We start from the raw sequence: 25,796 nt of genomic DNA on the forward strand, positions 1-25,796 counted from the left end.
TGGAATATGCGTGTTAGAAATATTAATATCATAATTTATTACTTCGGAGAAATCGATAGTAGAGTAGAGTCGTAATGTCAATATGAAATCTTAGATCGCGATAGTTATACTTATAATTTACATTTCCAAAAATTATATAGGAAAAATATGAATTAGAAATAAATGTTAAAATTGCAAGTTAATAGGAAATCCAAATAAAAATGCACACTAGATTTAAAATAATATTTTATTTATACAAAATTTTTTAAGTTTTAGATTGTAGGAACAGTGACATAACTTCGATGCTTCTAGCAAGAAGAAATACTGTTACATTCGTCCGGTATTAAGCTTCATATCGGTTAGATTTCTAAAATAAGGACATGTTAAAATGTTGCATAAAAAGTCATAGGTATTTGAGTTATTGTAAATCTATTAGATCGGTATATATGATAGCATCAAAGGGTGCATAGATATCATATTTTGGTCATTTTGAATATAATTTATTATTTATTATCATTAAATTAACTGGTATATTAAATAATTAGTAGTTAATAATCTGATTTCAAATGTGGTAGCCACAACTATTTTGAAACTTTTGCTTTTATAAAGTTGTAAATAGTGGGGTTATTAGTCTTGAAATTGAAGGCACTGATTTAAAAAAAAAAGTTTCAAAAAATTGCTATTGTTCTAATCTCATATGCGTACAAAATAAATATTAGCCAATCTAACGATATCTGTTTATTTTACAACTGGATATAAACTAAGGTATGATCTGGTTTAAGATGAGTCTATATGAGATGATGGTTAGACAAACATTTATTATATACCATTCTGAAAATAATATGATAGTAGATACCGAGAAAACTAAAAGCTTTGATGTAATCAAAGTATATCTACTAAATCTTCCCGAGACTAGGTATTGGCTATTAAAGTTTGGTATTGGCTAGATTTCATTCGGGTTAGATTATTTTTTTTGCTAACTTTGATTTACTTCATTTTACCGGAACCAGGTATAGGCTAAGACTAAAGGTTTTATCTATATGAGATAGCTATGGCTAAATTAATTTTCATTAATAAATATATTTTACTTGATTTCTCATAAACTAGATGAAAACTAAAACCTAATGTGACTTAGGGCTAATATATATGAGATGGCTAAGATATCATATAAATATTCTCCTACTTATTCATATTTTACATGTTAAAAATTGTTTTAATTATAGCACCTAGATATATAATATATTATAATAACTATTAAAACATTCCTCAGTGATTATCTTATAACTATATAATTGATTTAAATATTTACACATTATTTTATATAATTTTCAATCTTGTTGCTCATTGGAATTAAATAAAAACCGATATAATAGTTATAAGGAATAGGGGAGACCGGGGTAAAACGATAGGCATTTTCATAAAAATTTTAAACAAGAGTCAAACACAACAAATTATAGATCAATGTGTAGCCCCATCCCTCTTCTACAAGATAAAAAAAAGTGTAGCCCTCTATCTATAATATTTTAATAGCTATGATTAGTTATGTAAAACTACTCATTTTCGCCATTTTACCCTGGGTACAGGGTAAAATGGATAAGCACTAGGGTAAAGTGGTTAAAATAATATTTGACACATATTTATTGTTTTATTTAACAAATATTACAAATTTAAGATTTATTTATGATTTTTATTTAAAAACTAATCGATACAATAAGGACATGTAAAATAATTATCATAATTAGCACATTTAGAATGTGCCCATTCAAGGCACATTGTACATTTTAGCCATTCATCGCCCTCGCGACTATTTTTATAGTTTTTATTACAAATAACACATAAACAATTATTTTTTGATATCTTTTTTTTTCTCTGAATTAATAATTTTTTTTTATAAGGTGTAGATGTTAATATTTCTGAATTCTTTTTTTTAGATATTTTATCCGGTGAAATATTGAATAATTTTGGAATAGGTATTATAGATGAAGGATTGAATACTTTATTATAATTTTTTGAGCATGATGGTAACATATCATGATAAGGTTCATCAATATCATCTGGAACATTTTCGTTCAATAATATAGATAAATCACTATCATTATTTTGAGTCACTGTAAGATTTTTAAGTCACTGTAATATTTTATCATTATTTTCAAATTCAATATTTGAGCTAGCATTTGAATTATTACAGCAGATATAATCTTGTTCTGTAAATATATTTGGGTTTAAAGGAAATATGCCACATGCTAACAACCCATTTAATATATTATTTGGTGTCACTGCCCTTGGTATTTCATTTTTTAACACTCCTGGAATATCATAAATCTGAAATTGTTGCCCACATGATTTCTCATCCATGTGTCAATAGCTCCATTATAAAACTTTTTCAATGGCCCATAAACTGCTTTGTCTAATGGTTGGAGTTTATGCGAGCAATGTGGTGGAAGTGTTAGAATAACAATCCCATTGGAGCGACAATAGTTTATAACGGAAATTGAACAATGAGAGCTATGGTTATTTAAGATTAATAAGACATTTTTCTCATTGGATGCACTAGAATATTTTTTAAAGTGTTCCAAAAAAGATAAAAATTCCTCCTCTTGCATCCAACTCGATGCGTTTCCCACACCCTTAGATCCAATAGGCCCATCACGAATAAAGTGATCTTTGTATCGTTTTCTTGGAAAAATAAAAAATGGTGGAATGCTATGGCCTATAGCATTGATGGCTAAACATATTGTAACTAACGTTCCTCTTTCTCCTGACGTTATAGAGCCGACTTGTTTGGCACCCTTCTGTGCTATAATTTTTGTAGGAGTTTGAACGGTGGTGAAACCACTTTCATCTGCATTCCATATATTATGTGGTTCAAAGTTATAAGAATTATATAGCTTAATTAAATTTTCAAAAAATTTATTGACATTTGTGGGATTGAAGCCATATGCTCTTGCTAGACTAGTAGCTTCAGGGGTACGAATCGAAAGTTGGGAATGTCGTTTTCTAAACCCCATAAACCAGTCCTCTCCAGCCATACCATTAGTTGTCCAGCTTTCTGGGAAAGATTTGCCATATTCTTTAGCAAGCTGATATGCAAATCCTCTTATCTTGTTTATTTATAAAATAAAACAATTTCATTTTAATAATTAACAATACCAGTTCCATAGAGTTAAAATGATATATAATTAATTAAATAAATTGAATTAATTTCATAATTTTAATAATGCTCAATTGGTAACTTTAATATTAAATATCAATATTTATTTGATTATAATAAATGAATGAATGAAAAATTTAATGTGAATAATTTTATATTTTAACCGTTTTACCCATAACAGCTTTACCCCTAGGTGACATATATTATATATATCGTTATTGCGTGACTTCTAATATAGCTAAAGATGTCAGATAAATTTTATTTTATAGTTAATACATTAAGGAACATGTGTGCCAAATTTTGAATCCTGAGGATATGTAAATTTTACTAAAAGCAAAATATACTAGAGATTGATTTTTATATTTTTTGGGTAAAAAACAGTTTTTTGACAAAATATATAAAACCAGGTAAGTTTTTTAAAAGATGAACATAGGTAAGAAATTAGATATAAAAATACATCTTCACACCAAATTTAAGGTCTTTATACTCAATGGTTAAAAAGTTATTCGCGTTAACATTGTTACCCCGTCAATCGCTTTACCCCGGTCTCCCCTAAGTGATTTAATCATCTTGGGTTAGGTCTATTATTAATAATAATGTACTAACACTAAATGGAGCTCAAGTTTTTTTTGGAAACTATTGAATTAATGGAATCTTTTTCATATTTTTTAAAAAATTTAAATCTTTTTCTCTTGCCCGTATTTTATATGCAATGATTTAATAGCCAGGTTAAATCAAAATACTGACGATATTATTAGTATTATTGAGGAGTGAAAAGTCTAATAGAGAAAATGACTTAACCCAGCTATAAACTATATCTTCTAGTGCAATAACACATGTAATAAATGCTTAATGTATATTTATGAGGTTCTTCTGCCCTATAATAATCGTGAAAAACGTTAAATAAATTAAAAATTATAAAAAATAGGTTGAGATCAAGGATATGAGAAGTAATTGAAGAGAATTGCTGGCCGAAATTTAACTAAAAGAAATTCCTGTTTTTTTTAGCCAAAGTTTGAAATTAATACGAGATTTAACTAAAAAAATTATAATATATGCTTTTAATTAATTTATTTATATTTTACTTGTAACTATAATTTGCAATTTACTTAATGATGATTTATAGGATTTTATATGTTTAATTCTTAAAATAAAATGTTATCTATCATGTCATATTAGTCTCTTTCTTCTTATTCAATATATAATAGCTGCAAAATAATCTATAATATCGTTTTGGACATGTTTGGTAGAAAAAAATATAATAAATAAATAAAGACCATGTAATACGAATAAGCCTTTAAAGGGGACTTGGCCGAAGGCCGGGGAAGCTGTTAGGAGTTTTTCCTTGAGGCTGAGGTATTTCCAATCGGTCTTTGCGCTTCCTCCTTCGATATGGTTATCATACTACTATATCAAATTTACAACTTTCGGATCATTTTTTTAAATCGTAAAAATAATATAATGAGATGAAACCCTTCTATAAAATTTACTCAAAATCATTCTTGGTTCATTTTTCAGCAATTACTAGGGTTTATTGATTTGTTTAGGCGTAATAGCTAAAAGAAAAAAATCACTATTAAATTAATTCATAGGGGAGACCAGGCTAAAACAATTGATATTTATCATTTCCACCATCAAAATTTTAAACAAAAACAAATCAAAACACATTACAATTTATATGTATCCCAATCTCTCACCTACAAAATAAAAAAAATGTAGCTCTCTATTTACAATACTTTAGGATAATTATGTGGAGTTTGCCATTTTCGCCATTTAACCCCAAGACTAAAGTAAAGCGGAATAATATTGAACATAACTGTATTGTGTTATTTTACGGAATATAATGATGACATCTATTTATTACTTTTAAGTATAACTAATCTGTACAATAAGGAAATGCGAATAAATTATCAAAAATATAACATTTTGAGTATGCCCATTATAGACACACGATGCATTTCGATTAATCTTCCTCTTTATGACTATTTTTAAAAATTTTACTCCAAATTACACACAAACTATTTATTAATGCTCTTTTTTTGGCTTAAAAATATCATTTTACATGGTGTAGACAATATTAGCGAACTACAGCTTTAATCAGACCGAAAATTTTAACCGCTTTGCCCACTTTACCCCAAGCAGGCGCGCAATCAATGGAAGGGGATTCCCCTATCGCAATTTGTCTGCTCTCCAGTGGCGTAGTCATGGAGGGGGAGGGGTCAATCACCTCCCCATGAAGAAATTTTTTTAAAAAATTTTTCTTTTAATTTACTAAATTGATAATATATAAATATGCTTAAAATTTAAAAAACAATTTTTATTATTTTTTTAATTTATAAATAATAATAATACTATGATTATAATATTTGATTATCTTTTATATTTTTTAAATAAATTTTGAATTAATTTTAAATTATCTTGCAAAAAACTTGTGTAGTTTGTAATATTCCTTTTTTAAAAAAAATCTACTTTATCAATTTCATTATGAAAAAACAATCATTAATTTATTCCTATTTCACAAATGTTAAGGAACAGATATACCAAAAGTCAATTTGATTACCTTTTTATGTCGATATTAAATATATAAGTAGTGTTGTTAAATGGCTGGATATGAGTGAATTTTTTAAAACGGCGAACTCAGTATTTTAGGTAGAAGAATTGCCTAAATCTCGAGATTTTATTAATAGATGTGTAATTTGTACCATTTATGACCTAAATCTTTATGTGCTTAATATTTTTCTGGATAAAATATTGAATTAGCCAATTTTAAAAATAGGCTCAAATCGAGTCGTTTAATAACACTATATATAAGTATCAATGTTACAACAATATCAAGTCCCATATTTTAAAATAATTATAGGATTTTCTATACTGATAATAATAGAAAACCTATTTTAGATATTACGTTTATTTAATTTTTTTAAATTTTCATTCTATCTTGTTTAATGACATTAAAATTACCTCTATATTTATTAAACCAACTGAAAAGAATAAATAACATCTATGAAGATGATAGAATCATAAGCTTCAAAAATATTTTTAATCGAGAAAAATGAAACCTTAATGTATTCAGATCAAATAGATTTTTGAAAATTAAAATTTTTTTATTTAAGATTCAGCTTTGCCGTAATTTTTATTTCTCTTATAACTGGTTTTTATTAATTGGCTGAAAAAACTGATCAATAGACTAGTAAGTACTAGTCAGGCATTATATATTTTTGGTTACTTATATAATTTTCTTTCTAATATGATGCCAATTTTGACAATTTTTTTATTTTGTCAAAAATATTTTTCTTTAAACTATCTACCAAACGGGTAGAAGTAAAGAAATATGAAATATGCACTAATTTGACATAAAATTTTTTGATAATACTTCCAGGTGTTTGGCTAACTTTACGCTTAAATTTTATAGTTAGTTTTTGGTTCATATTCGGTTACTGGCTGGCATAAAGAATTAATAAGGCACTAAATATTAAGACAAACCTAGTTAAAACTTCTTTATGGCATAATGCTAATTTTGACAATTATTTATAATTTACCGATAATTCTTTTCCTCTTTTAATCAACTACGAAAATGAATAAAGCAATAAAATTTACTAATAAAACCCTAATTAATGGTTTAGTATGTTTCAGAATTAGTGTTTTCAAATGCTTGGCTCACTTCACGCTTAGGAGCATATGTATATAACTCAGTTTCTTTTCGTGACTCTCATATTTGAGTGAGGAATAGTACTAGTCAGGCAATATATTAGCGCACGCTAGATATATAGTTCTTTATATTTTCCATTAGCACGATGTCTATTTTGACAATTTTTCTTCTTCTTTATACTGTCGACCAAACGAATTAAATTAATGACAATTATGATCTAAACATTCATAAAATTTACTGAATATAAATGCTTTCAGTCACTTTTTAATATTAAGGTTGGCCAAAATTTTGTTACTAATAATTTTTTCCTTTATACTGGCTAGTATACTGGTTAAAAGCGGTCTCTAATAAAGTACAAAACATTGCCATATTTTAGAATTATAAAAAATTTTAACCCCCCCCCCCTTTTTAATTGGAAAATCCTGGCTACACCATTGCTGTTCTTGTGAATATCATTTTAAGCAAATAAACATTTCCCCCCTACACACCCTTCAGTCTCGAAAATATATACAATAAAAATCATTATAAAGAAGAATTTGAAAGAAAGTAAAAATTAATAACTTTTTTAAATAACAACTTATAATTCAAAATTTTTAGGCAAAATGCATTTTTATAAAAAATAAGTGAAAACCCATTATTAGTTTTATAAAAATATAATATAGTCAAAGGCCTACAATTAGTGAATCTAAAGACCTTCAATAAAATTTAGGGCGGAACACCCGGCCTAATAGTTCCCCCTATGGAAAATCTTGGATACATCTGTTACCCCAAGGCTATATAAATCATTATTGCGTATCTTCTAATTAAGCTATAAACCGATAAACTTTATTTTAGAGCCACATATTTTTAAATCATGAGTAGTGTTGCCTAATCGGCTAAAAACTACGCATAAGCCTAATTAGGCCTAGCCTAAAAATCGGCTAAACCTAATTAGGCTTAGCCTAAAAATCGCATAAAACTAAATTAGTCAAAAATTCTCCATCGGCTAATCGTCGGTCAGCGTTCCGTAAGATATACCTAGCATTAATTATTAATTATTTTTTTTTTTTATATTTAATGTAAATATTTTATTATAATCAACAAATAAACATGATATATGATTTAATATTTTTTATTTATATATTAGGAATGAAATGAAAATAAATTTATTTATTTGATGTTTTTTTAATAAAAAAAATGATAAGCTGCTATTGTAATTATATTTTTGTATTTATTAGTGATTTTTCACGTCTAAAATTTTAAGCAAAAAATATTTTTTGAAGTTCAAAAGGATATTTCAACATATTTTGATTTGTTAAGAATTTTAAATCTACTTTGTAAATAAATCCTTTTTTGAGGAACTCTTTTGTAAATTTTATTATATAAATAAACAATCTTTTAGGTGAAATCTTTTATAATTTTTTTTAATCATTTTTGTAAAATTATCTATTTTTTAAGTATATTAAAAGAGGTGGTTTTTTCTATATAATTTTTTTTAAATATTTATATTAAAATTTTAGCCGATTTTTTAACCTAAAATCTCAGTTAAGCCGTTTTGTATGCTAAAATTAGCCGTTTACACAACACTAATCATGATGAGCATAACGCAAAATAATCTAGAGGGTGATATTACAATTCTTGGACAAAAAACGGGTTTTAATTAAAATGTGTCAGACCAGTAAGATTTTTCAAAAGATAAACATAGGTAATATAAAAATGCATATTCAAACCAGAGTTGTTAAAGTAGCGAGCTACTTGTAGCGAGCTATCTTTTTTGGTAGCTATAGCTAATAGCGGCTACTTTTTTTGTAATTATTTAATATTTTAGCGCGCTACTTTTTTTGAAAGTAGCTAAGTAGCACGCTGCTTAGCTACTTTTAAAAAATATAATGAAAGTAAGTATAAACATGAAATTTAAATATAATATTATGATTAATTATAATTTTTATGATTTATTATTTAATTTTAAAATTGAAATATATTTTCAATTTGTAATTTATATTTTCATTTGTATTATAAACCTAAATCACGTGTTAATAATTTAAAATGTCATCGCCTATGGATATCCAAATCGTTGAAAGTGATTCAGACAATGATATTAATGAAATGGAAGATTCCAGAGAAGAAAATGTTCTTAATAGCTATAATACAAATTTCCCATTCCCTAGATTTGAAAAATTTTTTTAAATAAATATAAAAACCAAAATTGGCTTCAAATTTATTTGTTTAAAATGTAAAAAAATATTTCCTCAAATGAATCCAGTTATAACCTCAAGAAACACTAAAAGGTAAATTGTCATTTTTACATTCTAAGTATTTATTTTATAAGACTGTTCATCCCAATAGCTTTAAGGAAATGGATAAACATTTAAATAATTTTGGCATAGGCGATTCTACATCCAAAAAGACTAATTCAATTCAAACCAAATTAATTAATAATCTAATGCCAATATTTCTCAGAAATTGGCTGATATATTGTTGATTTTATAATTGATACAGTTCAGCCAATGTCCTTGGTTGATAATCCATTATTTACCATGATGATTAAAACTATATCCCCTGGTACAACAATTTTATGTCGCCAAACACTAATGAATAAAATAGCAGATAACTTTAAAGTGATGAAAGATGCTCTAATAGTTGAGTTATCAGAGATATCGTATATATGTACCAAGGCAGATAGTTGGACACATAACACTAGGTAAAAACTAAAATGCAACAAATTACCATAAATATTTTATTACATAAATTTTTTTATAATCAAAACTAACTACATTTTAATATTTATAAATGTTGATTTTAATATATTTATCATACAATAACATTATAAGCAAAAAATAAAACAAATTTGTTTCTAAATTTTTTTTTTAATAAAAAGTAGCTTAAAAAGTAGCTAAAGCTACTTTTAAAAAATAGTAGCTAATAGCGAGCTACTTTTTTTTTACAAATAGCGATAGCGGTAGCGCGCTAATTTTTTTGACAGATAGCGGTAGTGCGCTACTTTTAAAAGTAACGATTAACAACTCTGATTCAAAACAAATTTAAGGTCTATGCTCAGGTTAAAAAGTTTTTTGTATTAACATTATTACCACGTCAATCTCTTTACCCCGATTTCCCCATGTTCAAGTCCAATTTTTAATATTTTGAAATTTGTATGGTTATGGCTACTGCCAATGATATCATGATTGCTTGATCTAAATTATTTGTATATACACTAATTATTTAGTATTAAAATCTGTTAGAAAAATGAAAGTTTTTTTAAAAAAAACATTCTTCGTGAAGAAATATTTTTTTTATCGATAAAATAAAACATTAAGCAAAATGTTAGCTAATGTTTTTCAAAAAAAATATAGAATAATTATATTTCTAGTCCTATATTAACATAATAATATTGAAGAAACATAATGCCTATGATGTGATATAAAACTCTTGAATTTTAGGAAATAATGACAATATGAAATACAAAAAATAGATTAATTTATTTGACCAACGCGACTAGGAATAGAATTCAATTAATTTAATCAATCTTATAGATGGATGGCTTAATGTTACTAAATATATATTAATAATTCATTTTTATATTTTGGAAAAATTAATCACTTCTTTCTCTCTATGGTAGGCTTGGGACAATATGACTAACAAATAATACATTATTTATGATAATTTTTTTAATTACCAAAATAGATGCAACGACATTTCATTGTTTACGTTTTTTTATTCTTAATTAATCATTGTCAATTTTTTTTTGGCTGACTCCATTTTTGTTATAATTTTTATAAATAATATTTTAAATTTTTTTAAAAAAGGACAAAATAATTTAAATACAAATGTTAATTTATGTCAATTTGCCAAAGGAGATTATTATTCTTAAAAAAATAAGAATATTTTCATAAATTCCCAGATGTCATTTTATTTTTTCTTTCAAAATAGAAATTTTAAAAAATTACACTGAGTTTATAAACTGACCTTAAATATGGCTTATGATTTTGAAAACCTATACCATACTCAAATACCTAGTGAACCTCTAAGAGAATCCTTAAATTCAAATGATCCTTATATACACATATGGATGGCAGGATATTTTATTCAAATTGCGCTGATTATTTTTTTCAACTATTTACTCATTCACTTGATTCTGTTTCACTCGAACAAAATAAAACCATTTATGTGTTTTAACTTCTATAAAAAATCAAATAGAAGGAATAGTGGTAATAAACTCCTAAAGAACTCATCCATAACCACTCAAAAAAGTGATAATAGTTCACCATCTAGTTTTCAATATGGAACTAATATTCAAGGAAGGAAGCGCGGTATTAAGAAAACTAGAATAAATTTGCTAATAGCTTGGCTCTCCTTTACTGATATGCTTCTAGCATTAATATGTCTACCTTTATATTTACATTATGAATATTTTGCTAATTCATTCTCTAATTCATTAGGACCAGAAGGTACCGACTTGAATGCTAGTGTTAAAAACATGCCTAATTCAACTATGAATATCGATATGAATCGCAATGTTTCAGTTATCACGAAACTTCATATTACAAATTTAAGCTTGATTGATTCCCATAATTATATTTCTTACCCACACGAAAAATCTAAAGTTGAACCTCCTTGTTCAGCATTAATAGCCTTTTATTTTTTTAATAATTTTTCAGGTTTTAACAACTCCTTGATTACTGCTTACATAGCTTTTGATAGATTCCGGGCTATACATAGAACTCTAAAATTTAAAAGAGTGGCAATGCCTTCTCCAACCGTCTCCATTAATTCGGAAAATATTGGAGAATGGTATTTTCCTAACATAAACCTAACAAAAATATATTTAAATTATATCAAAAAATTAATTTTCATCCTTTGGCCACAAATATTAATTTCGAGTGTGTGCTCTCTTATGTCATTACCACTTGTTTTATTACTTTTTCAAAACAAATGTATTTTAAATAATACCCAAGAACGATGTTATTTACTGTATTCGACCATTTCAGGTAGACTTAATTATGCTATTTAAATAATTATATTCTTAAAGTTTTAAGAATTCATTTTATAGAAAGTCTAATAAATATTGAGTAATTTTGTTTATTTATTTATATCTAGCAAAAATTTTAATCCTTATTTCTAAATTATTTTTAGGCTTAATTATACCCTTGATTGTTACATGCGGATTTTATGCAAGAATGATAATGTTATTATCAGCATACAAATTTAATTCCAAATCTAAAGATCAAAAAAATCATAGACCTGATATATGTAATCATTTTAACCTAGTTAATAAACGTTTTAATATCTTATATTGGGCTCCTGCCGTTGCAGAGTCAATAGATGTCAAGCAATCTAAGAATGTCACTGAGAATTATGACTTAAAAGGAATTAATGTCCCAGAAAATAACAAAAATAGAGATGTTAAAGAGATGTTACAACCCCTATGTAATAAAATAGATGGTTGTACCAGTCTTAAACATGATGAGAATAACAAACATACCAGGAAAGACGATTATGTTAAGATATCAAATGTACCTAATCAAGATAATTTAATAGGCAAATTGAAACGAGGTTTTCATAATTCTTCTAAATCCCAAAATAACAAGATAAAGGCCATACGTATGACCTTGGCACTTATCTTAACGAGAACAGTTTTATCAACACCTTTGATATCTTTTCAGATATTGGAAATTGCTGGTTACATTAAGATAAATGATTATTATTTTCGCGTTGAAATACTAAGAAATGCTATGAATATATTCTGTTTGACAGATCGGTGGCTCAACGTAGTAATCATCCTAATGTTTTGCAATAATTACAGGTTGCAACTTAAGAGAATGTTTTGTTAATGATGAATTCATAGAACCAATTAAAATTCTTTGGAAATATATATAAATTTATAAAAGGAATGCCATCAAAAGTACACCCATCTCATAAAAACCCAATTTTAATTTAGAACATGCTGATTCCGTTGTATCCCAATTATTTATTCAAAGTTGTACTGGTCGTATATGAGATTTATCGTTTATTTATACATGGATCAACAATTTTATAATAGAACCTTATTTATATGTAATAAAATCCTACTTTGTAAATTTTGAAATAACATATTATTTAATAAAACGAATTAGTTAAATTATTATCTTGTCATTGTAACAGATATTATTTATTTAATATGGAAGAGATTTACATCTCTTACACCAAAATTTTTTTTGAAGGGTCTATGCCAACTTTTTACCTCAACCTAGCCTGGTTATATTTATCTTTTACATATTATTGGTATTATAATCTATAGTTAGTTTTATATGTAATGTTATGAAAATGTTTAATTGCAATAATTGTTTTTAAAAGTTATCTACTTATACTTATTATTTATATACTTACTTTAGTAATTTTGGTGGATGAGGGAGATGTGGGGGTTATCAATTTTTATTTTTCTTAAATAATATTTGCAATTATTTGTATTATGCTCTCCATGTAACTAATAATTATTTTGGCTTTCCGCGGTAAATTAGGAGGGAAAATTATTTTTTTTTAGCAGGAGGTGTAAATTTTTTTAAGGAGTAGAGACAAAAATATTTAGGAGGTAAAATCGTCAATAGCTTATGGGGGATGTAAAAGTCGTTAACTACTGTATTTAATTTAAAAAATCTTTAATAGATAATTATATCATGTGATCACTTTTATTTCAGATATTTAATTTTTCATATCAACCCCTTTTTATATATTTTAAAATTGAGACAACCTACAAATTGGAGCGTTTTCGTTTTGCAGTTTTCTTCAAACATTTATTTTAAATATTATGTCCTTATTGGCAAACGTTTTATTTTGCTTTATTATTTAAATATATGGCGTTAATTTAAACAACGAAGCATTTATTAGAAAAACGCAAAGCTGAACGATTCTAAACACCAAAACTATTTATTTTTTTGCGTCTCATGTTAATAAAAGATAAATAAAATAAAATTTTGATTTCAAAAATTTTAATTGGATAAAAGCCTAAAATATTTTCTAAGCAAAATATTTTTTTTTTAAGTATACTCAAAAAATAAGGTCTGTATTTAGCATGCCATAAATAAAATAACGGTAGTGACGCCATTGCTTAAATTTAGTATTTAAAAATCTTTTATGTTAATTGGATCACCTTTTTTTCTCTCTTTTACTAAAGCTGTTAAAATGAACATAAATCCTTATCATATATTTATATAGAGGCATAACGATCAAAACCAGGAATGCTCAAAAGTATATAATTTAAATTTGACGGAAGAATTGAAAAATTCAAAAAAATAACAGAAAAGAGTGTTTATTTTAAATTTTAAAATTATATTTATACAAAAACAAGAATAATTCTTTTTCTATAAAAAAATTATATGTTTTTTTTAAAAAGTAATTTGAAAATAGTTTAAATAATCCTTTTTTTAAAAAAAACGTTATATAAATAATTTAAATTTTATAAATTTCCCCAAAACCCGGATCAGTGAAACAGCTCTAAATATGCAAAACACCTATGGCATAAATATATTATTAAAAATAGAGGATGCTTTAATTGAGTTGGGGACAAGAACCTGGGAACCACATCCAATTTAAGAATAGGAATCAAAATCCCTTTTCCAAATTTTAAAAAATCGGAACCATTTTATATGCAGAGTCTAGGTTCCAAACTCTGCATTATAATTTAACAAAAAAATGTTATTTAATATAATTTTGGAAGTCTTTGCTTAAATCAGTCAAATGTTATATTCGTCTAAAGGGTGAGTAATTTCTCCTTTAGTTAAGGCTAGCTTAGTTAACCATAGAGTCTAAAAAATCATAAAAAGAAGTTAGATGATTTAGAAAAAAAGGGAGCAATCATATTAGATAAGTCTTATATATTATTGAAAATGTTTTCCTTTGTTTCTTCCTTTCTTACCTCATCTTACTCGCTTTTTTTTCTTACGAACAATAAATAAAAATCGGAATTTCAAAAAAATACGTAAGATTTGAATAGAAATATACTAAAATTTAACAAAATAATTTTAAAAAAAATGGGCTGAAAAGAATTATAATGGGCCATTGTTAATTAATTTTTAAATAAGTTAATTAGGGTATATTCATCCGTGGTATTTTTATACAGGGGGTCCATTTTTACTTAGTGTTTTTTTGCCTCAGGACATTTTTGTTGTGCATTCATCATGTTTCTGAATCCTGAAATAATGAGAAAATACATAATTGTATTTTTAAAGTCAAATTATTAATGTTATTTTTTTTAGTATAAATATCTTAAACTCTATCTAAACCAATTGAAGAACATTATATCGAAATAGCTCTCATATTTCGTCTATATGCCTTTTAATGGCGGACCTCAATGTATGAAACTTTTAACACATTTTATAGAATGAATCGCGAGTCTAAGTGTATTAACTCAATTGATCTCATTTTAAATTATATTTTAGATAGATCAAACCAACAATCAAGTGAATATTTTATATTTCACGTTACCTTAGCACAATACTTTTTTGGCTTAATCAGAATTTTTTTTAATTTAATTGTTTCAGATTATATCTCATTTTTTTAAATATTTATTCGGTAATGTTGATCATAAGCATATCCAGGACTTTCAGATGGGGGGGGGGGGTTTAATTATCATATAGGGTTTTCCGCCATAAATTATATTGAAGGTTATTAGGTCCTCTTTTTGTAAGACCTTCGGCTATGTTATATTTTTATAAATATAATCTTGGGTTTTCACCTTTTTTATATAAAAATGTTTTTTTCCATTATAATCGTTATTTTAATAAAGGATTAACTTCAACCCACTTTTCTACCTAATTGTTGTATATATTTTAGGAGAAGTGTTGTGGGAGGTGGAAAAAGTGGCAGTGGGATTTAGCTAAATATATTTACTGGAACATGGAATTTTTGATGGGGTGGCAATCTTCTTACTTTCCCACCCCTTGGTTACACGCCTAATTTATTCATATTTTCTCTTACAGTCTAAATTGATTTTATAAAACTGTTACCAATACAATTTTAATATCCTTAGTTTTATTTTTAGCTCATTGATATCCCGAATTTATTAATCATGTAAAATATGCTCAAAAAAAAATTTTCTTAAAAAATATTCTATTTTCCTATGAAAATATTCTTTTAAAAGACCGAAAATTTAAGTGAATCTTCCTAAATCATAAGCATGAGAATAATATAGGCCTAATTTAATATTGTAGGTCGCTTTAAAATTCAATTTATTGATCTTCCTTGCCGATGAAAATCTGATAATGAATGAATAATATTTATAATTATATATATTATTTTTTTAGTGCAATTATTTCTAGATTTGAATAATAGATTTAGTAATACATTGTCAAAAATTCTTTTTCAAAAAAAAAACAGACTACTATTTTCTCTTATTCAAATTATCGTGCAGAAATCGATTGTAAAATTTTCTATTAATGTGATGCTGACGAGCAAAATTTTATTTTAAAAATGGATGAATTTTTTTTGTAAGCTGAAAGGAATTTGTATTTTTTATATATAAATTAATCAAAATTTTTCTAAAAAAATAATGCCAATGATCTTTAAAAAAAATTTTTTAATTATGATTGGATATCGAGTTTCTCGAATAAATCTGTTTAATTATTAATTAAATAAAAGATAAATATATTTTTTTAAAAATAAGATTGTCATTTGCACCGATGTAGAAGATGTTAAAGAATAACGTACTTATAATATATTATGGCAGTTGTGTAACGTTATTTAGCATAATACTACTAATAAACTATATACAGAAATTTATATATATGTATTTATTTGTAAATATTATCCCATTCAACACGAATCATCAAAAACACCCAATTACTTTATATTTAAACAGATTTTAATAAATAATGTCTTTTTCAGTTATACGATATTAGTATTCTTTAATACTTTTTATTGTCATCGGAACACAAATACAAGATTTGGGAAATAAATGCTATTTGACCTTACTTACATCCTAGGAAGCCTCTCAAGTGGCTTCTTCCTAGGTCAGCTAGGAAAAATAGCGCCCAACATTCATTTAATCCTTCGCTATTTTATATTTTCTTAGGTCATATTTCCAATTCCTATGGAATATGCCCCATTTCCTTAGCATGGGAGGAAGTATTATACATTTAAAAATTCACCACATTTTCTTTAGTAATAATATTTAATTCCTGATAAAAGACACCCCCCCCCACCCTTTTTAATAAATCATGGCCAAAAAATTACAAATCGTTAAAAATTTGATAAGAATTGATATTTTTGTGTTTTCAACCATTCGATTTATTACAGAAATATTCGAGGATTATGGATAAGTTAACCTTTGCTAATTGTTTGTCTAAGGCTCAGCCGTTATTTAATGAATTTTGAATAGGAATAGGCCTACTTATTGATGTTGTTAATCACTAAAATTCTCTATTAATGCCTATATACGTTTTGTAGATATGACCGAAACTTATAACTTATTTCACCCAAAAAATCTAGATTATGTCCAACATCACCACCCCACATGTTTTCAATTTAGCATCTGCTACTTGGGGATTTATTATCCATTCAACTCACCATGGTTATTAAATATTCTGCTGCAGAGTACATATTGCCGGAAGTAGTGCTGTTAAACGGCTCGTTTTGAGCCGATTTTTATAAACGGCTAACTCAATATTTCATCCAGAAATATATTACGCAGGCCTGAAGATTTTTCTCTAGAAAGAACAAAGGTCTATACATATATTATCGAAATCTCGAGGCTTAGGCAATATTTTTCAAGCTAAAATATTAAGTTAGCTCTTTTAAAAAATCGGCTCAAAATGAGCTTTTTAACAACACTAGCCGGAAGCCCTGATGATAATTGCTCAGTACGCTCTATATTCTTAATAGAAAAATTACGAAGAAGGAAAACCTGGGCATTTGCAAAATATTTTTCATTATATATATATATTTGAAAAATAAGTAAATGCATAATGAACGAAATATATTGCATGCATATGGAGATAATTTTTGCTTATTTTTATAAATTTTCAGAGGAATAATTTTAGATCTATGGAATGATGAAACTTTTAAATAACTAAAATAAATAACATGTAAATATCTAAAAAGTACAGTATAATCTATAAATTTAATTTTTCAGGATAAAATTTGATTTTTTCGGAGGAGGGATCAAGTGATTTCTTCCCCCCCCCCTCACCAAGGTGCCCGTGCCTTAGATTAAGCTAAAACCAACTATTTTATTTCAAGGCAAATCCTCCTGACCACATTGTTCTCAATGTTCGTTAACTCATTATCAAATACGAATTCCGTCCGTTTCTGGCCTTAAAAAATGCTCTAATTAATCTGCAGATGTTTTGATATGCATAAATGGAATTTTGAATTATATTAATAATCAGCGTCTACATGGCATAAATTTACTTAGAGACAAATTTCCCTTCAAACCCTATACCTATCCCCTATAAAAATTCGCACTAGCTACGGCCGTGATATTTACCCAGCCATTATTATATAGTAAATTGATGAAGTTAAGAAGATACATATATTAGGATATCATTTTTTTTATTAACCTTATACAAATTATGTGAGCCACTTTTTATAACCTCCATTCAACAAAATTATTCCAGGCATAGTTTTTAAGAATAACAAATAAGCATTGAGGTGATATTCAACTAATTTTTAGTTTTTACTAACCCGAGCTTATATATAGTCAAACTGTGTTAAAATGATATGTGTGAATGAATGATTTTGTAGGAATGTGGAAAGAATACACATATAGTTATTATTGATATTATGGTAATATATGTATGAATATATCATATTATATAATTTGTATATTATGAATTTGTATATTCTCTAATTAAATATATTTTATAATGATAATATATATATTTATGATTAATATATTATGGGGTGAAGGTTAACTACTGTTGTAATTGTTAAACCAAATTACAAAGCCGAAGGATATTCAAATCTACAAGAAAAAAGAATTAAATTTCGAATGCAAATGATTTAAAGAAAGAGGAATAAAAAAGAATGATTATTCAAATTAAAGAAAGTTCAAGATTTTTTTCAGTTTGTTTGTAAAACATTATGTAAATGAATTATAGAAAAGTATATATATATTCGAGGATATTTGTATAAACACAGATCATGATTTTACGAACTTAATTATAATTTTTAATTTTAATTTTTTATTATTTTAATTTTTTTTAATTAATTTAGTTTGATTATATTTTTAACTTATTATTTAATAAAGAGTTAGTATCATTTTAGTTCTAACTTTTCTGATTTGACGAATATTATAGAAAAATATATATAAATTAGTCTGATTTAGTATCATTTTAGTTCTAACGAGGATATTAGTCTGATTTAGTATCATTTTTTTCTAACCTTTCTTATTTGACAACGATTATAATCTTCCAATTCTTATTCTAATTTTTCAAAATGTTACAATGATGTTGGAGAGTGGAGGCGACAGGGCAATTTCAACAATTCAGTCTAATTAACTCTCCCACTAGCCTCAGCAATATAAATATCAATACCATATTGGTACAGAGGTGCCTTACAGCGATTGATCCAGGCTTTAGAAGATCAAAAGTCAGTCTAATTAACTCTGAAAAGAGATTCTAAATAAAGGGGGAAGGGGATGTATGAGATGACTATCGACACTAAGACAAAGAATGAGAGCAATAAAACAATGGTATCAATATTAATGGTCGTATTTCGGAGAATTAGTCGTTTAGCTAAAAAGAATGCGTCACAAGAGATCGTTATACGTACAAGTGATCGATGTAGCTAAAAGAAATTCGTTATAAATTTTTATTAAAGATATATGGTTGACTGTTATTTAAGTTGATAATATTTAGCAAAATATCAGGTTGTTGATTAACCTAAAAATCTTCATAAAGAGAAATGGCTTTTCGTCATTAGAAAATTTATGCCGCAATCGAGCTCAATTAGAGATCGGATTTTTATTTTGGATCAAAAGATACAAGAAATCATTATCGTATAAGAGATCTTAAGGCAAAGTGGATATATTACAAGAAGACCAGGATGCTATCGTTAATCGTTGACAAATTATAGCCAATTGCTTATCAAAAATTTAGTATAAGATAAAAAATCGCAAGAAGTCGTGGAAACCATCGTTACTCGCAGACAAATTATCGTCAGTGGTTTACCGTCATTAGTTACTAGAAACCGTTAGAAACAAGCAAAGACTAGGATAATGTGGGAGTAAAACGAGATATAATTAAAGGAGCTAGAAGAATGTATCGGGAACCATGCCTTACTCGCAGAATGGTGGGACTAATCTAAGTGGAAGGGTGTTGTAATTGTTAAACCAAATTACAAAGCCGAAGGATATTCAAATCTACAAGAAAAAAGAATTAAATTTCGAATGCAAATGATTTAAAGAAAGAGGAATAAAAAAGAATGATTATTCAAATTAAAGAAAGTTCAAGATTTTTTTCAGTTTGTTTGTAAAACATTATGTAAATGAATTATAGAAAAGTATATATATATTCGAGGATATTTGTATAAGGACAGATCATGATTTTACGAACTTAATTATAATTTTTAATTTTAATTTTTTATTATTTTAATTTTTTTTAATTAATTTAGTTTGATTATATTTTTAACTTATTATTTAATAAAGGGTAGTATCATTTTAGTTCTAACTTTTCTGATTTGACGAATATTATAGAAAAATATATATAAATTAGTCTGATTTAGTATAATTTTAGTTCTAACGAGGATATTAGTCTGATTTAGTATCATGTTTTTCTAACCTTTCTTATTTGACAACGATTATAAACTTCCAATTCTTATTCTAATTTTTTAAAATGTTACAACTACCTAACACCCACAGCATCTATTATAATGTGATTTCCGGATTTATATATATTGTTATTTTTGTATAAATATGAATTATCTCAAATATTATATGGCGTCATGGATGTAAATGTAAGTATGAATTTGATCTAATTTATTAAATTGGCGACGACGAGACAAATAACCTGTAATATGAATCTATTATGTGTTTTATGAAATAAATTATGGGGAATTGAAAAATATCATGATAAGTATGAACTATTTAATAAAGTGATATTTGTTTGAGCAATATGAATGTAATGGCTATTTTAAGAAATTAATATGGATAAAGATAAAATTGTCAATCAGAATTAAGTAAATGGAATAAATTATGGAGAATTTGCAATGTATGATAAAATTATGTTGATAATAAACCTAATTAGGAAAATATATTAATAGTTCTGATATTGAATGAATTATTATAATTAGTGACAAAGAAAAATTGTTTGATGAATAAATATGCAAGAAAGAAACATATATTTGGTACAAATGAAGTTGTTCATGCTGATTATATTGTATGAAATTGCAGAATGAGATTCATAAGATTATGATTAATAAATGATTTATTTAAATTTGGGGAATAATTCTATGTTATGAATTTTGTGATGACCTGAAATTAATTTCGGGAAATTGATGACCCAGTAAAAATGGATCATTATAGGAAATAATAATAGTAAAAACATGTCTATAGATATAGTGACATTTACATGATATTGGGAAAAAGGTTACTGATTAAAGAACCGGGTAATTTGGACATTGGAAAAAAGTTACTGTTAAAAGAACCTGGCTAATTTGGACATTGGGAAAATGGATACTAATAAAGAAACCTGGCTAACTTAGAAATAAAGATATAAGGACGTTGGGCTCTCAAATCACGTGGCCTATGCTAAAATTAATGAGGCTATCATGAGCCAGATGTAGCCGTATTTGAGTTAAAGACTAATAATATCTTGTCGATATATCGATTATCTCATGTGCCATATAAGAATGATAGCAATTTCTTGTCTAGCTCGGATAAATATAACTTCGTGGGCTATCCAAGGATGATAGCTATCTCTTGGCCAGCTCTAGGATAACGGTGACCTCGTGGGCAGTTCAAGCACAATGTTGATCAACCTGCAATAGACCTGATAACAATACTCCGGTGGGAGATCAATCAACAAGGGAATCGATTTTGATACTCTAGGCGAGATTAATCGTACCAAGGCAGTTAATATTGATTCTATTTGTGTGATCAAAATTTTAATTAGGGGGAGAATAATGTTAAAAAAAGGTAACACCCCACGGTTAAGGTAAATGGTGACCAAAGACAAAGGTTTTCTAAGAGAAAAGTTATTATTGATATTATGAAAATATATATGAATGTAATATATTATTTGTATATTATTAATTTGTATATTCGTTAATTATATATATTTTATAATGATAATATATATAATTGTGATTAAAATGGGCAAGTTAACCACCTAACACCTATATCCGGATTTATATATATTGTTGTGGTATGAATTATCTCAAGTATTATAAATTTAAAATTTAATTCAGACTAAAATCAAAATTAATTTATTAATAAATTTGAATCCCTTTTAATTATCTTGCCCTCACTCTATAAATATAATTTATTTCTACTTTCACTAGTCTAGCCTCTCTTACTATACTCTTCAAAAACGTTGAAGGCAAGTGACTCCTACTCCCGCAGCTAATGTAATCGCTGTTAATGAATAATGACAAAAAATTTCGAATTTTATAAGTGGCTTTGAAATTTATTAGATAATTTTTAAAAAAACATTTCAGTTAATTTTATATATAAGTTTATCAAACTTCATGTATTGTTTGTAAACTAAATTTACACATTACATAAGAGTGAAATTTTTAATTAATATAAACAGATTGTTATATATTGGAAAATAAATGCTATTAGTTATTTTAGTTTAATTTTATAAGCTCTCTTTAACTTTTTAGAAGAGTGAATAATCTGATCTGAATAATGGAAATTATGAAAGCCAATAATAACTTTTTACTAAGTAGAGCATTTTATTGATTTAATTTTATTTAGCTTTACTTCAACTTATTAGATATAAATTTGTGATCAGAAATAATTTTCAGACAATTAATATTGAACCTTTACCGTGGCCTCTTAATTTTGAAAGAAGTTTTCATTATAAAATGACAAATGGGGATGATATATTTCTTCAATGTATACCTTCGCAAACCTTAAATATAAAAATGTTAGCTTCTTCAACAGCGAATGTATGGGAACATTTTCATGTAACTTGAAGAGAATCTGATAATAGTGCAAGTAAGTAAAAATATATTTTACTATTATTATCTTTTATCTTCGTACACACACTATATATTATCTAAAAATATAAATTAGAATACATATAATCAAAACGAAAAACAAAAAGTAATAATAGGTAAGGTTACAAAAATTAGATTAAAAATATAAATTTAAAAACGAAAAACAAAAAGTAATAATAGGTAAGGTTACAAAAATTAGATTAAAAATATAATTCCATTTTGAATATATAACATAACTAGATAATATTTATACAACTGATATAACAATTTTTTTTTAAATAGAAGCAATTTTAAAAAAGATTGTAAAATCTTTAATTGGTTTAACAAACAATCCAGCGAAATGTGTGAACTTGAATAAGACTAAACTAATATACATTTCAAAACAAATAAATACAACAAATTTGATTATTATTTTTTTAGCAAATAACACAAACAGCGGTACTTAATTGTAGATAGTTAGGATTTTTATGAACTGATAAAAGAATACAACACAAATATGGTATATGTAGACAATATATTAGTAAATAGAATTGAAGTTTTCTAGGATACTAGTCATAACAAATTATTAGATTTTATTAAGTTTTAAAGTTTTATTTTATTTAATTTATTTAAAAATTATTTTAAGCTAAAAATGTAATATATTTTCATGCTTACATCAAAAAAATCAATTTAATAATTTACATAAAAAAATCAATTTAACAATTTATATAAAAAAACCAATTTAATAATTTATATAAAAAAATCAATTTAATAATTTATATAAACAAAAAATCAATTTAAAGGTTAGTATTAAAAAACTAATCAGGTCATCTCAACAAGAATTTTCAAATATTATGAACGAAAAGATAATTCAAGGGACTAACAGCAAGATTCATTATGCATAATACAACTATAGACTGCTGATTGTACCAACTCTCAAGCTAGTATTCATCAACTATGACGTTCTTCTTATATTTTAATGACCTAATGGCGTTTTTATTCTTTAATCAAAATAAGATACTTTGACGGATATTATCTTTAAAAACAATATTATATTAAAAGCAAATAAAAATCTATTTTATATTTTTGATAAAAATATAATATTTTATATAATATACACATGTATTCCTTGGTCGATTATATATTTCATTTGACAAATAGTATTCAACAATTGTTCAATCCTATTATTTATTTACATCACATATTTTTAAATACAGAAAGTTATTATTAATCATTACATACACAAATTATTTTGTATAAAGTTAGAAAACATGGCACGAATTAAAGTATTATGACATATGCATATATATTAATCTCTAAATATTTACTATTAAATTAATTATAATATATTTGTCTAAATATAGAAAACGATATAATAATTAATTCCTACTCCTACTTTATTAGATTTTCCTGTATTTGAATAAGATTCACATTTCTCCAATGAAGCAACAATTGACTAATAAGAATAATCTATGAAGCATTTAATAATTTTATATTTTTTTCTAAATTTTTTGTATTAATTAAGTAATTAAGTTATGTGTATACAGGGGCGTCGATAGCCTTTACAATCTCAGGGGGCTCAACTAAATAAAATTTAATGGGGGCGAAGCCCCCCATATTCCCCAATTTGCGGGCCTTCGGCCGGTTTTATATTGATATATTACACTTTTTTAAAATTTGTTAACTCTGAATCTGAACAATTATTCTGAATATCATATTTTGTATATTATGCATACAAAATAAACTGGCATATAAATAATTAAAACAATACAAGACATTTCTAAAAATAATATTTTTTAATACAAAATCTATTTATTAGTATAAAATATTTTCGATTGCTGATATAAAAAAAATTTGCGTCTAAAGAATTACAAGTGATAAAAAAAATTAATTAATTCATACATATGACTCAATTGACAATGAATTTTAAAAACCACATATAATATAATTCTTAGCAACTTACATTTATATAAGTTTATCAAACTAATATAACTCTCTGTTACCATTTTAGACAATGTTTTATAGAATGGACTAATAAGGAAAAATTTATAGGCCTAAACCAAATCAATAATTTTTGAAGAAGAGAGTATAAAAGACCAATCCAAATCATAAAACTATATGGTGTTTAGAGCTTCCTTTAAGATGACATGATGGAAGCTAGATAAATAATCGAGAAAATTAATGTGAGATATTAAATTTCTAAAAGATTATCTTCTATTTTAAATGATATATAAACGACTACACAGTTGACCATTATTGTTTATCTAAAATATGCAATCATATGCTCTCAGCCGTTGTAGTAATAATCTTAAATTACATAGCAACACAAATAATAGATGCTGGTTAATTTGCAGTAATAGCCATGACACGTAAACTAATATCAGAATTTATTGTGTTGGATAAATTGATAAAATAAAAACACTAAAATCTTTGGAAGAAATAATTATACAAATATATTGAAGCCTGGAGTTATTTACACGTCAATGCCATATTAGAAATGAAACATTTTCTAACTATAAAATAAGGACCAGAATGATATGATGAAACAATTAACATTTTATATATTGTCGCACCACCTTGGTATATTATATCTTAAAATAATAGTAGTTTGTAATAATATCTAAAATATATTCGTATTAAAAATTTAACTCAAAACTGTTTTTCAAAGAGAAAAAAAATAGCTTTCCTAAAAAGACGTAAAAAAGAGAAGAAAAGATATCTAATTATTACATCCATTGTGGGATGAATAATAAGATGTTTAATTATAATAATATTTTTAAATAAATAGATGGCGTATGCAAATTGTTACTTATATTTATTATCAAAAGCATTGATTAGTAAAATATTAAAAATATTAACTGTAATATATTATATAACTGTCAAATACGTCTGCAAAAGTGGCATTTTACCTAATATTTTATAAAT

General features: G+C 25.9%; 2 protein-coding genes and 1 long non-coding RNA gene across 3 annotated transcripts; 2 read left to right on the forward strand and 1 right to left on the reverse strand.

Annotated features, from left to right (window-relative positions):
• Window positions 1-2,276: 2,276 nt before the first annotated feature.
• LOC135924155 (uncharacterized) lies at window positions 2,277-3,330 on the reverse strand. The gene is made up of 2 exons (XM_065459205.1): window positions 3,295-3,330; window positions 2,277-3,080 (listed from the first exon to the last, which is right to left on the reverse strand). The coding sequence occupies exons 1-2, from the start codon at window positions 3,328-3,330 to the stop codon at window positions 2,277-2,279; spliced, it is 840 nt and encodes a 279-aa protein (XP_065315277.1).
• Window positions 3,331-10,580: 7,250 nt separating this feature from the next.
• Window positions 10,581-12,835, forward strand: LOC135923217 (uncharacterized). Its single transcript, XM_065457857.1, has 2 exons — window positions 10,581-11,746; window positions 11,892-12,835. Exons 1-2 carry the CDS (start codon window positions 10,732-10,734, stop codon window positions 12,587-12,589), a joined length of 1,713 nt encoding a protein of 570 aa, XP_065313929.1. The 5' UTR covers window positions 10,581-10,731; the 3' UTR covers window positions 12,590-12,835.
• Window positions 12,836-22,150: 9,315 nt separating this feature from the next.
• On the forward strand, window positions 22,151-23,894 carry LOC135923218 (uncharacterized). Its single transcript, XR_010571154.1, has 3 exons — window positions 22,151-22,295; window positions 22,825-22,890; window positions 23,675-23,894. It is a non-coding gene; the product is annotated as an uncharacterized LOC135923218 (long non-coding RNA).
• Window positions 23,895-25,796: the final 1,902 nt, after the last annotated feature.

This window comes from Gordionus sp. m RMFG-2023, chromosome 2 (genome assembly GCF_954871325.1).
Source record: "Gordionus sp. m RMFG-2023 chromosome 2, tfGorSpeb1-WG-v2, whole genome shotgun sequence".
Taxonomy (NCBI): domain Eukaryota; kingdom Metazoa; phylum Nematomorpha; class Gordioida; order Chordodea; family Parachordodidae; genus Gordionus; species Gordionus sp. m RMFG-2023.